The 14,828-nt window shown below is 32.9% G+C and overlaps 1 protein-coding gene across 3 annotated transcripts in view; it reads right to left on the bottom strand.

Annotated features, from left to right (window-relative positions):
* SNX24 (sorting nexin 24) overlaps positions 1-14,828 on the bottom strand; it is a 281,065-nt gene that overhangs the window by 142,072 nt on the left and 124,165 nt on the right. For all 3 annotated transcript variants that reach the window (XM_044662063.1, XM_044662054.1, XM_044662048.1), the window contains one exon: positions 143-226. In XM_044662063.1, coding sequence (XP_044517998.1) covers positions 143-226 — 84 coding nt within the window. The remainder of the gene's footprint in view (positions 1-142; positions 227-14,828) is intronic.

Raw genomic sequence — 14,828 nt, 5'->3', positions numbered from 1 at the left:
TTTAAAAGCTTGATGAAGAACACTTTTCAAAAGTATAAAACATATTTTCAGATGAAACAAATAATATTGCTCTATGAAATGTAATTAATATGGAAGAGAATCTTGAGTTATACTGACTAAAATATAGGCAATAAGAAGTTACCTTTTTATGTAGAGCATGAAATTCGCTGTACCTTTTTTCTACAAAATGCTTCCGTCCACTCATTAGCACTTCTATCTTAAAGACCTAAGGAAGAAAAATTAAAGATATTACTTTCACTAAGTCAATACATAGAGTTGTTTCATCTTCTAAGTTAGGCAATATGATATATTTCATCTTTTAAATTACAATAGCTGATCCCTCAAAACCCAGAACACTCAGGAGACACTGGAGTAACAGCCATGATTAATGAGCACCATGACTAAATCTCTACTACCAAATATTTTTATCCAACATATATAAATGCAATATTAGTTTACCTATACTAAAAAAGCACTTATATATTGTCAATTTCTAAAACTTTCCTAAAATAAATATTTTAAATAAGTATCACTGAAATAAAAACAACAGGATGTTGTTTGGTAAACAATCTCACATATAAGTGAGGTCTAATATGCATATCAATGACAAAGTATTATGGATTCTGTAAAACAACAACAGAAATATTAGTAAATTTTAGATTAATTTCTTCCTAACCTGCATATTCATATAGTCTCAGCTGGACTTATTCTTCTGTTTTCAACAGGAAAAAAAAATTATAGTTAAGGTTCATTTTCCCTGCATGATACGAATGACAGCTTGTTTCTACCTCCAAAAGGTTGAAAGGCCAAATGAAAAGGCTCTCTGGATGCACTAATTAGTAACCACTAACATGACATTTTCTGGATTCTTAGGTCATTGGGTCAGGACCAAGGGCAGAGGATGAGAAATGTTGTGAAATGTTCATGAAAATACATTTTGAAAAAAGCTCACTAAGGCTATTTTATTGTTCCAAAGACTTTGACAAGAATTCTTTTTGCTGAGTAAGTTTCTGAGGCACTAAATTAAATGAAGATTATTCAATTACTTGACTTCTAGATTAAAAAATAATTTCAATCTGTATAAAGCAAAGTTATGAGAAGATCCAAGAAATTTTTAAAAATCCATTAAAATTATACTTATACTGTTATTTCAATTTATCACATAAAATTATACTCTACTTGGGTAAGGGTGCAAGATCAATATTAGGTTTCTGTGGTGTTTTTTCTTTTTTTTTTTTAATCTTTTTACTTCTTCTATGATTCTATTCTAAAGTCATCACTAAAAAAAAAATCTCCACATTAAAAGCATCAGGTTATTTTCAAATTCATCATATTGTGCCTTAAGCTTTTAGAAAAGCATATAAGAACAATTGGTCAAATTTTAAAAATAAATTTAAAAGTTAAAATATCCAATTTAAGCTTCTTCAAAAACGATTTAAATGTACAAATCAAATCATACATATATTCACTTCAAGAAAAAAGGATTAAAGGAAAAAATTCAATTAATTCACAAAAAAACATACTTTTTTTGAAAACTGTGCTAGAAATCAAAAGAGGAAAATACAGCAAGGAGCACAGAAAAACCAGAGCATTAACTTACAAGATTAATTGGCAGAATATAAATGGTTTTATTTAGCTTTTAAATTATTAGAAATTGGATTTAAATTAACAAAAAAAAAGTAGCAATATAAAGAAGTAGTCATGATCTTCTGGGCTACATGAAATAAACCAATTTTTGATCTGTGTCCAGTTGCTAGTAGATTTGCCACTAGAACTATCACCTTAATTGGCAGGTTTGTTAGTAAACCCCTGAAGAGGGATAAAAAAAGGACTGAAGAATCAGTAAAGCTTCAACCTCTCTGTACTCCTAAAAGTAAATTTTATTAAAGGCTATGGATGAAATACTTTTGCAAGCTTTCTCATGAAATGTCTTTATACTGTTACCAGCCAAGTATTCCATCATAAAGTGTCTTGGTTACTCTTTATAAATATCAAAGGCACAGGAGGAAAAAAATGGATACTGCATTTTTTTTCCCTTCCAAGGATCTCTCTAAAAGATTTGGTTTAGGAAATTAATTAATCTGTAGTTAATGTCTAGTAATCAGTAGCCTCATCACTAAAACCACTGCTTTAATTAATGTGTTGCTTATTGGATGCAAGAGTTGTTAATAGAGATGGAAATGACAAAGTTGGGCAAGTAATTGGATAAGTTTAGAGACTTGAGTTGAGAAAATTCCAAGATCATGAACTTGGGATATTAGAAGAATGGCAATGCTTCACAGAAACAGGAAATTCAATAAAAAGAAGGGTTCAAGAGAGAAAAATTACATACATATATATATGTACATATATATGTGTATGTATGTATATATATATATATATATATATACACACATACCACTGTCTCCAGAAGATTCAGATTGAAATGTCAAAAAGGCAATTGGTAATCTGTGATTAGAGCTCAGGGAAGAGTTAATATTGAATGTATAGATCTTTGAGTAATTTGCAAAGAACCGAAATAGAGTACATACAAAGAAAAGCATCTGAATAGAGTTTTGCATATACTCACAGGTAGAAAGCATTATATGTATGATGACTTAGCAAAGGAAACTGAGGACCTGCTAAAAATGTAGGAAGATATAAAAGAGAAAGCCATGTTATAAGGAACTAAAAATGAGAGTATCTAGTATTAAGATACTAATAATTTATAAACAGATCAAAACATGAACAGAAAACTAAATATAAAAAGTATAAAGCAGATTCAAAGTAATTTGGGGAGGTGAAATAATGGAAGATGATAGATGGCACTTGAACTGAGCTTTGAAAGAATCCTCAATGGTTTTTGTAATCGAATAGAAATTTAAAAATGGAATGTTACATAAGAGAGACCACAAGCAGGGCCATTTTGTTGGATCAAAGAATATGTATGGGCAAGTTCTATAAAATAAGCCTGGAAAAGTAAGCCAGACTTAGATTTTGAAATGCTTTAAAAGTCAAACAAAGGAGTTTGTGATTAATACTAGAGGCTTAGTTTGTTATTTATGTGGAAGATCAATTGGAGAGAGTAAAAAATTGAGACAAGTGGTTTCAATAGTACAAGTAAGAAGTGATGAGGTCCTGAACTACAATGGTAACATTCTAAGTGGAGAGAAAGGGATGTATCTGAGATATTGCATAAAGGGGTAGAAATAATTAAGTTCAACATGGAATTATGCAGGAACAAGGTGAAAAGATCAAGAGGGTGGGTAGATTCAGGGTATTAACCATAAGAAAAAGAAACTCCTCTTTTGGAGACTGAATAGGGAATGATGGAATAAAAGGAAAAAAAAGGACAAGAACAAAAAAAAGAGGAGCATTGAAACTGAAACAGTTAGCTTCAAATATGAATCTCTACTGTTAAGTACACTTCTCTCTCACTAACCTCTTCTCTGGAAATAATAAGGTATTGGCAAAGTTAGCAACATGCATAAGAAAAGAGGATGAAAGGAAATTTCTAATTAATGATTATAACTATGAGTGTGAATAGGATGACCTTATCCATAAAACAGAGAAGGAAGAAGAATCAATTAGAAAATAGAATTCAACAATGTTTTTTATAATTTTTTCAATAAATACATTAATACAGAAGGAATCAAAAAATTAAAATAAGAGACTGGAGTAAAATCTTTTATGTTTTAGGTCGACTCAGAGGAGCTTATTCGCAATCATGACCTTAAACTAGGCAGGAATTTTTTGTTTTAAACAGAAGAGGTAAACAGAGAAACTATATTATGCTTAAAGGCACCAAAGACAATGACTTGAAATTAACTTTTAATGCATACAGATAAGCACCAAATGCTATAACAGTTAAATACTTAAAGGAAAAATTATGGAAAAACTAATAGTACAGTTCAGATTTCAAAGTATCCTTCTCAGGTTTAGACAAATCTAAATAAGTGATAAGAAAGAATTTAAAGATCTGAAAAGAATTTTAGATAACTATGATAATTATAATTGTAATTACTCAATTGGAATATAAATGAAATATATCTATATCTTTAAACTGCATACTATTTTTACAAAAATTCACCATGTATTTAAGAATAAAAATCTTAAAAACAGATGCAAAAAAGCAGAGATCTTTAAGACATCCTACATTGATCGTAACACAAAAGAAAGTTTAATAAGTGGCCTTTGAAGAAGAGATTCAAATTAATTGTAGGCTAAATAATCTAATCCAAAAGAATACTAGACAGGGAGCAGTTAGGTGGTTCAATGGATAAAGTCAAGCCTGGAGATGGGGGGTGGGGGGAGTACTGGGTTCAAATTTGTCCTCAAACACTTCCTAGCTGTGTGATGCCAGGCAAGTAACTTAACCACCACTGCCTAGCCCAGTGATGGTAAATCTTTTAGACTGAGTGCCCAAACTATAACCCTCATGCCTCATGTGAGCCCCCCACCTTATCCCAGACAGGGGAGGAAGGAAGTGCTCTCATTGGGCTGCTGGGCAGAGGGATGGGTCATGTGAGAAATGTCTTCAGGCATGCAAGGAAAGGGGGAAGGAAGCATCCCCCTCTGGCTGAAATAATAAGGTGTATAAATGAAGTATTAAGGTGATATACTACAGGTTACTCTGATTCCTATATGGCACATATGGAACACCAACATAGGCCTACCCCTTACCCCTCTTCTACTTTATAACCAATATATATTATTGATTCTAAGATGGAAAGTAAGGGTTGTTTCTTGTGGATTGAAGAACAAATCATAGAAACAATAGAAAATTTCATTAAAGAAAAAGATAATAATGACACAAGATACAGACATTTTAGCACTCAGCTTATAATTGGTGGTGGGCTGCAGTCAGGTAGATCTTTTGATAGTTTAGGTTTTAAAGTGGAATGAGTCACCAATGATCTATCTAACATTTCTTTTACTTAGACACAGCAGTAGGAAGACCTTCAGAGCAGGGAAAGAATGTTTATCTAGGACAGAGCACTGATTCAGCTGAGCACAGCTTTCCAGGGCTGGGTGTACACATAGTACCTATCTGTTCATGTCCTGATTATTTTTATATATAGGTGACCAGAAAGAAACATCAATGGCCAAATCTAATTTCCCTGAGTTAATCAAATGTAAAATACAGTTTCAATACCTTTTCAAGGAAAAATTAGCCCAACATACATGAGAAGGGAGGAAAGAGGGGAAAGGGGGAGAAATAGGATATTGTTGCCTCCACAAAAAGAAACAGCAGTGAAAAGAAACACTGTATCTCTAAACACTTTAATGAAGTGCTAATAGAAAACAAACAAAAACCCAGAGTAACAAATAGGGCTTACAACTAAAACAAAACAACCAAAACCAGACCATCAACCAGCCTTTCCAAATGATCATCAACCTAGGAATTATCCAATAGTGTTGCTTATTCAGAAAGATCTTAGGGCTAAAATGCTATACAATAACAGCTTTAATTATTTATACACTTTTTTTTTAATTTGGAAAAGCTTCTTCATTTCAGGAGGCTCTTCTCAGAAAATCTTTCTTTTCCATTCTCCTGGCATTATATAAATTAGTGTCAGAATTGAGAATTCACTCTAGATCTCTTGACCTTGAGTCTAGGGCTTTTTTCCCTATATCATGATACGTCCTGAAAGATCCTTGATTTCACCCTTAGACATACTTTTTGTTCAACACAGAAGGTGTTGAACATCTTCCATAGCTGAGTTTATATATATTATAGCTATTCCCTGCACCTCCTCCAAAAAAAATTATGACCAGCTCATATCTTCTGGTAGTGAACTGTTAAACATGATTATAAAAGCTTTTTCTTTTTTTCTAAATAAGTTTTTGAGATTTTTTTAGGTCTATAGAACTTTAACATAAAAATTTTTTACTAACAATACAGAAAAAGTAGATGAGAGCTAGACTGTTAGAAAAATCTGAGTTCAAATCTAACTTCTGATACTTGGTGACCTTTGGCAGGTCATTTACTATTTTTGAGCCTCAATTTCCTTAAATATAAATAAAGAGATTAGAATGGATAGCCTCTAAGGGTCCTTCTAGTTCTAAATCTATGACTCTATGATCCTATAATACTTACACTTATGTATACTGTAATACTTAATTTTAGAATACTACAACTTCAGGAAAAATACAGATTTCAGAGCACTATAAAATGCAAATTTCCATTTGTAAATTCAAATGTCTATATTTCTGTTAGTTTTAATCACAATTAAAAGGGGAATAAAAAAGGAATAAAGCTAGCAATGAAGAAATGATAGATTGATAGAAATTAGAAAATATATTCATATATAGGAAAAATGATTAATAGATATAAAATAGCTAAGGTTCATAATAGTACTAAAGCAGTGATGGGCAAACTTTTTAAAGAGGGGGGGAAAGGAAATGCTCATCTGTCAGTCTGTTTCTAAGGCAGCTCTTTCAAAGCTTCATTGTATTGTATCCTACTCATTGTATTCATCAGATTAGAAATAATGTTGCTGCTGGATAGAACATTTCAGGGGGCTGCATCTGGCCCGCGGGCTGTATTTTGCCCATCACTGGTCTAAACTCATAATGAATTGAGAAATCACAAATTATTGTCACTAATTGAAAAACAATGTGAAGAAACTGGTATACCTAACTGAATGTGCTCCCATTAAAAAAGGAGAATTATGAATAAAGATTAAACATAAATTATGTTCAAATGTAAAAATGATCAAATTCTACTGAAAAGTAAAAATACATAAGTTAATTTTTATGTAAAAGGTAGTATTTTAATTTATTAAAAAGCAAATTATATTCTTAGATCTGATAGTATTCAACATCCTACTATGAAACTTTTCTTGACCTAGAGACATAGCAATATCATTATAAATTTCTATTCTATGCTTAAGTAATTTGCCATTTGATCCAAAATACTACTTTAATTTAAAATTATGCCCAAAACGGCTATAAAACTATGCATACCCTTCCTTTGACTAAGCAATACCACTACTAAGTCTGGATCCCCAAAGAGATTTTTAAAAAAGAAAAAAGAAAAAGGACCTATAAAAATATAAAAAGGATCTACAAAAATATTTATAGCAGCTTTTTTGGTGGTAGCAAAGAATTTGGAAACTGAGGTAATACCATCAATTGAGGAATAGTTTGAATAAGCAAGCTGTGATATATTATTACTACTGTGCTATAAGAAATGATGAGCAGGAAGGTTTCAGAAAAAACTTGGAAGAACCTACATGAAGATTCATGCAAAGTACATAGAACCAGGAGACCAGTATACACAGCAACAATAATATTGCACAATGAACTTGGTATTCTCAGTAATATAATGATCCAAGACAATCCCAAAGGATTAAATTGAGAGAGCAGTATAGAGGGGGAGTCTTTTCTTTTACAGTATGACTAATATGGAAATATGTTTTGTTTTACTCCACATGTATGTCTTGAAAAAGAAGGGAAGAATATGAAACTTAAATTTTTAAAAAAACAAATGCTAAAAATTGTTTTTACATGTAATGGAAAAAAATGAACTATTTTATAAATACTACTTTAACAAAACTAGTGTAATAGAAGAAACAATTCCATAAACATAGTAATCTTCCATTTAAATCCTAATTAAAATTGTACCTTTTATATGAAACCTTCCTATTAGGAAGGGGTTACCTCTTAATTCTAGTGCTTTCCCTATTTTAATTATTTCCTATGTATTCTGTATAGCTAGATTCGTAAATATTTAGTAACATGTTGTTTTCCCCACTAGACTCTAAGTTTCTTGAGGGCAGGAACTGTCATTTGCCCCTTTTTTTTATCCCTAGTACTTAACATAAAAGGATCTTATAATAAGTTTGTTGATTGACTGACTAAAATTCTACTCCAGATCTTTACTTTGAAATAATAACCCTGGGTTAGTGACAATAGGATACATGCTGACTGTCCTATATAAAAACTAAGAAAATAGTTGGAGTACAGGCCCAGTGATTCACTACAGGATGGTTATGCAAAGACTAAACTAGCTAAGTTTAGAGAGGCTTATTAATAGATTGATGAAGAATGATGAAATTCTTGGCTTTCAAGAAACAATATAGGATTCAGAAGGAAAGGGATACAATATATTTAAGTATGAAACAAGTTACTGGAGCAGGAAAAAAATCAGTTGTGATTATGTCATTCCCATACTTAATTAATTTCAGTGGATCCCTAATATATCTAGGGTCAAATATTAACTTAATATTTTAAATTCTTCACACCTGGCCCCAACCTACCATTCCATTCTTCTACATACTATTCCCATTCTTATACTCTGCAGTGCAGCAATACAAATCTCAGTCTACTGGCTATTGCTGGAATGCTCTTTCTCCTTACCTTTACCTCTCAGAATCCCTGGCTTCCTTTCAGACTCAGAAGATATTTATATCAGCTCTTTTTTGTGTTGACAAATTAATGGAAACTGAAAGGATGTTTTGGGGATTGGCTGAACAAGTTGTGGTGTATGATTATAATAGAATACTATTATGCCATAAGAAATGACAAATTGAAAAATCATTTAAAAAAACAAAACTTAGACTCATATGAAGTAATACAACATGAAGGAGAAAGTTGTAATAATGTTTGATGATCAATTATGAATGACAACTATTATCTACATTGCAAAGATCCCAGACAACTCCAAGAGAATCACAACCAAAAAAAAAAGTTTAAAAAAAAGTACAAAGAAAAAGATTAGGGTTAAGCACAATAACAGGCACTTACTAAATGCATGCTGACTGAAGTTAATATAATCTTATGCTTTTAAATTATTCAGCTTTCATACTAACTTTGTGCTCTCAACAATTTGAAATATGAGAGCACTGATAGGTGTTTCTCCTTTAGTGCTCAATAAAAATGCTTTCTTAATATCCACAAAAAGTGTTTACTCAGAAACCTAACAGATCTAGGAAATCTGTTTTTGTTATTGATTTATTATCATATATATGAAAATGATTAGCTGAGGTTACTTAGAATAATATATCTTAACCATGGTAAATTTGATTCCTTTTTCAAGTGTAATTGAGAAATGAAAATCTTTTATGCCCTTTGTAGTACTCCTTACTACAGGGGAAAAACAATACAGTATCTATTTCCAACAGGGAAATGATATTTATAAGCATTGCTGAATGGTGCCTATTTGCTCTAGAAAGACCAATTTAGACAGCTTCTCTTTTCTGAACTAAGTAGTATGAAGCATTCATAAGAAAACATCCTCTCATCGTGTGGAACTCTTAATAGTATAAAATTCTATTAGAGGACTTTTCCTACTTCAGGAATACAAACTCCAGTGATTATGTAACAGCCTAAGTCTGTTTAATGGATTTAATCTTTCTATTGCTCCCTGATCATCAGTGTTTCTAAAGGCTTGGTTTTCTCATCTGTCTATACTCTCTATTTTGAAGATGTCATCAGTTCTCATGGGCTCAAATAAAATTTCTATTCAAATTGCTTTCAAATCTAAATAATAATTTTCATGGTTTTCCTGAACTCCAGTTACATATGTCACCTATTATCCATTGGCTCCTAGATGTCTCCTGAATTTCAAATTCAGCAAGTTTTTTAAAATCACATTATATACCTTCAAATTCCCATACCACATTGAAACCATAAATTCAAAGTCATTCTTATTCTTTCCTCATACTCTTTAGTCAATCAAATATAGAATTTTGTAGATTTTTACCTCCATAAGATTTCTCACACCCTTCTGGCTTTATAGCCAGACACACAATCACTAGCTAAGTTCTGACCTTCATCATGTCTTAGACGGATTGATAGTCAACTAAATGGGCATTTGCAGTCATTCTTATCTACTATCCTTCTTCCACAAAGCTGTGAAAATAATCTTCCAAAAATACACATTATTCCTGTGCTTGAAAACCTTTATTAGTTTCTCACTGCTGACAGAAGTGTACTCCAAACCTTATGTAGCAAAACCCATTTCCCTTTCCAAAAAATACTGTTGTATATCACTGTACTCTCTAATAATCTCTGCAAATAATTTTCCTAGATTATATTTTAAAGAATTAAAAAAAAACTTAAACACAGTAAAGGTAATATGCAAAACCAGGGATAATTGCTTTGCAGAATTCACTGTTATAGAATTAGGGGATCATCAATCAGTAAACAAACATTATTAAGTACCTGCTGTGTGCCAGGTATTGTGTTAGGTTTTGAAACACAAAAAATTGAAGCAAGCTTCTCCTCAGGAGCTTACATTCTGACAAGAAAGATAACTACATATATAAGCACATACAAAAAAAAGAAAATAAATATAAATAGTAGCAATCAAATATAAAGTATTTTGGAAAGGAAGATACCAGCAGTTATGGGGAAGGGAGATAGGAAGGTTTTAATGTAGAAGGTAGATTCCATTAGTGGAAGTGAAGGAGTGTATTCCAGGAATGAGAGGCAGTCAGATCAAAGGCCTAAAGAGAAAGTACAGTATGTGAAAAAGAGAGAAGGGCCAGCATAGTTGCAAAAATAATATCCAATGAGACTGGAAAGGATGGGGCTATGTGGTTTTAAAAACCAAGCAGAAGAGTTTATATTTAATTTTTGAGGTAATAAAAAGCCATCAAAATGTATAAGCAGTGAGATGGTCAGATGTGCATTTAAGGAAATCATTTAGTAACAGGGTGCAGGATGGATTGAAATGGCAGAAACTAGAAGCAAGTGGAATAATTAAAAGGCTATTGTAATAATTTAGTTGAAAGATAAAGAAGGCTTGAGCTAAGGTGGAAGCTGTGTCAGTAGAGAATAATCTATTGAGACACAAATTTTAGAAGCAGAAATGACACAAATTGACAAGCAAATAATAGATTTGGGATAGAGGGGATTCTTAGTTATCTTAACCAAACCTCTCCTCTTTTAAAGGTAAGGGTATTGAGGCTTGTCTAAAATAAATTTCTCCTTTTTCCCCATGTCACTCATGTGACATCACTTGGAGGTCAAATATCATAGAGTAAATTGAGATAGATGGGCCACCAGAAAAAAATAGGGAAATTAAGAACCAACAAGACAGGAAGCAATGAGACAAAAAAAATCACAAGGTAACACAGTGATTCCACGGGCACTGAAGGGGGCAGGCAAATCAAGAAACTGTGGTTGGTTCCTGAGATGTGATGGGTGAGTTAGTGGGTGGAAAATAAGGTTTATAAGTCAAGGCAAGTAGTAAGTGGGGGGTCTTTGATGTGTGTATGGAGGAATAGACCAGACTTGTGGCGGAGGGCAGCTAGGAGCCCCATAATGGCAGCCATAGATTAGAGCTAAGTACCTCTCTCTCCTACTTTTCTCTCTCCTCCCTACTACTACTTTTGATTTAATAAAGTTATTAAGCTACAACCAACCTCATAATTTTTAATTCTTACACTTGTAAGATCTGAATCCAGATCCTTTTATTCCAAATTCAACACTCTTCTTCTTATACAGCCTCTCAAATGAGAAGGAAGAAGCATGAAATCAAGAGTTAGGAATCCTTAAGTCACCATGCAAGATACATGAGGTACCTGGAACCAAGCATAGGGGAAAGGGAAAGGGTTGTAGGTTCCCATTGCTGACCAGTAGATTAGGGAAGGGCTTCATCTGAACAGCATGGCTGCATCGCCCAATTCAATCTCTAAACTGGCCCTGGAAGACTGTACATATGAAGGAATGGGAGGCCTAGGACTGAGACTTGGCAGTCCAATACCAGAGGACCCTCAGTGCTGCAACACTCCAGTATCTAACCATTGAGAAACCTCTATGGATTCCTATGTTTCAAGGAGGAAATTTGGGTTCTGTTCTTAAGGACCAGAGGACTAACCAAAAGTACCAAGGAGCATAAGTGCCTTAAGGTGAAAAAAACTGGCCTTTTCCCTGGCAGCCCAGTTGCTCACCAAAGCAAGTGTTAGGAGCCATTGGCAGAGCCATACTGTGCAAAGGGAGGTGAGTGAAGATAAGCAACCAACCAAAACTTTGCCACTCTACCTTCAAGATTATGTATATACCCCTTTTCTGCCAACCATACAAGTTGAAAGAAAGTCATTGGGTTGGTCTTTCTTTTGTTAGATTTGAATTGAACTTTGTTTTCACTAAAAAATGTAGATGCATTTGTGGATAAGTTGTACCTGAAAATAATCAATAATTTTGGCCATTGTTTCACACCCCTCCTTAGAAAAAAGAACAATCTGATTTCAAAAAATTTTGGCCTAAAAGAAAGCTGGATTCAAGGCCTTTCACAAGGTGGGTTGAATTCACCCTTCCAGCCTTATTTTGTTGCTATTCTGTGAGACTCTCATGTTTGTAAAGTACTTCTTCACCTCTTTATCTCTCAAAATCCTTGCTTCCCTCTTGGAAGTTCAGTTCAGGTAATCTATGAAAACTTTTCCCTGATTCCCTCAGTTTAAAGTGTTCTCTTCCTCTTCAATTTTCCTTGTATTCCTATTATATGTGTAAATGTTGTGAACAATAGAACATATCTCATTGAGGATAGGGATTTCTGTTTTGTTGTTCAGTTGAGGACTCTCTATGTATCTTAACAAAGGTAATCTGACATTTTTTTTTCCAGTTTATTTTACAGATGAAGAAACTAAAGCAAACAGGTTTAACTGAATTGCTCAAAGTCACATAGCTAGTGTCTGAGGCTAGATTTGAATTCAGGGAGATAAATCTTCCTGACTCCAAGCTTAGCACCCTATCCACTACAGCACCTGGTGGTCCCTAGCACACAGTAAACAACGTTTCTTTGTATACATAACAATATTAACTGATTGTTCATATTTAGCCTAAGAAGCACTAAAATTTCAAAAATATTTTACTTTTTCAAAATGTGTTTGAAAATAGTTTTTTAAAGTATTATTGCTTATTAACTAAAAATCCACTCCTATACCTCACTATAACACTAAAATGAGCCTGAGTTCTCAAAGGCTGTCCTAACAAAACATAAATTCTAACAAGTACTATTAACCAGGTTTTTTTTTTCCCCCCTGGGACTCCATTCTAGGAGCATAGGGCCACAACCAGTAGGCACTGTCGCTCAGGGTCACCCAGCTGGGAAGTGTCTGAGCCCGGATTTGAACCTAGGACCTTTCGTCTCTAGGCCTGGCTCTTAATCCACTGAGCTAGCCCAGCTGCCCCTACTTAAGGTTGCAGTTTCTTTAGCAGATGTAATTTTACAGGGTTAATTACCAGGTTAATTAATATTAATTCAAGTATGGGCCTGGTGATTGACTATCATCTGAAGATCAACTTATCTCAGAGGTTCATCACCAAAGTAGATATAGGAGGATGAATTTTTAGGGAACAGCAACTTCTGAAGAATACCTAAATTAGAGAGGGATTCTTTCTTTTCTTTTTTTTCATTCCTATGGGTTCATTAGGTCTCTTTTTATACAGCTATTTAATAGAATTTATTCTCAGGTATTTCAATTCCTCCCTGCCCTCTCCACACCATAGAAGGTATCACTTGACAAAAAGGTATGTATATATAGTGTCTTTCATGTTTCTGTTTTTCAGTCATTCTTTGGAGGTGGACATTCACAAGTTTTTCTTCAAATAGTGATTTTATAGGTGTATATAGTATTCTTTTAGTTCTACACATTTAACTTTATTATTTCATGTAGATCTTTCCATTTTAAAAAAAAAACTTTAAAAACCTGCTCATGGTTTCTTAGGGTGCAGTAATATTCCATCCCAATCAAAAACCACAATTTGTCTAGCCATTCCCCAGTTGAGAGACATCCCCTCAATTTCCAGTTCTTTGCCATGTCAAAGAGAGCTCCTATAAATATCAAGAAACATATAGGTTCTTCGCCTTTTTCTTTGATCTCCTTTTAAAACTCTCTGGGCATGATTCAAAAAAGCTCACCAAAATGGTTGGATTAGTTCGTATTTCCACCAACAGTGTACTCATATCCCCATTTATCCATATTCCTTCCAACATCTGTCCTTTACTTAATCTGATATCTATGAGATATTATCTCAGAATGGTTTTGATTTGCATTTCTCTAATCAGAAGTGATTTAGAGCATTTTTTCAAATACTTTTATATGGCTTTGATTTCATCATCTAAAAACTATTTATAACTTTTGCCCATTTATCAATTGGGGAATGGCTCATTCTTACAAATTTGGCAAAGTTCTCATATTTTAGATATGAGCCCTCTATCTGAGAAACTGTCCATAATTTTTTTCAATTTTGTTTTCATTCTAATGTTGGCTATATTTTATTTGAACAGAAACTTTTTTATTTAATGTAATCAAAATTATCCATTTTACATTTAATAATGCTCTCCATCTTCTGTTCACTCATAGATTCCTCTCCTACCCATAAATCTGATAGATGGTATGTTCCCTGTTTTTCTAATTTGCTTATGATATCACCTTTTATGTCTAGATCATAGCTCCATTTTGATCTTATCTTAGTGAATGATACTGGTCTATACTTAGTTTTTGCCATATTCCTTTCCAATTGTCCTAGTAATTTTTACCAAATAGTGATTTTATTCCCAAAATTTGGATCTATACTTTTGTCAAGCCAAGATTACTATAATCTTTTATTACTATTTGTTGAATATCTGTTCTGTTCTGCTGATCTACTTTTCTATTTCTTAATAAGTTACCAGAATGTTTTGATAATTACTGCTTTATGATACAGTTTAAAATCTGGCACTGCTATACTTCCTTAACATTTTTTCATTAGTTCAATTGGTATTCTTGGCCTTTTGTTCTTCCAGATGAATTAGAGAAGGGTTTTTGAAATATTCAAAGATTATTTAGGCAGAACAATGAAAAAACAGACCAATGACAGAATTATTTTTTGGTTTGAATTATAAAATATTTCAC

The sequence above is a fragment of the Gracilinanus agilis genome, chromosome 1, assembly GCF_016433145.1.
Source record: "Gracilinanus agilis isolate LMUSP501 chromosome 1, AgileGrace, whole genome shotgun sequence".
NCBI lineage: Eukaryota > Metazoa > Chordata > Mammalia > Didelphimorphia > Didelphidae > Gracilinanus > Gracilinanus agilis.
The sequence above is the reverse complement of the archived record's forward strand: the minus strand, read 5'-3'. Positions and strand labels throughout refer to the sequence as shown.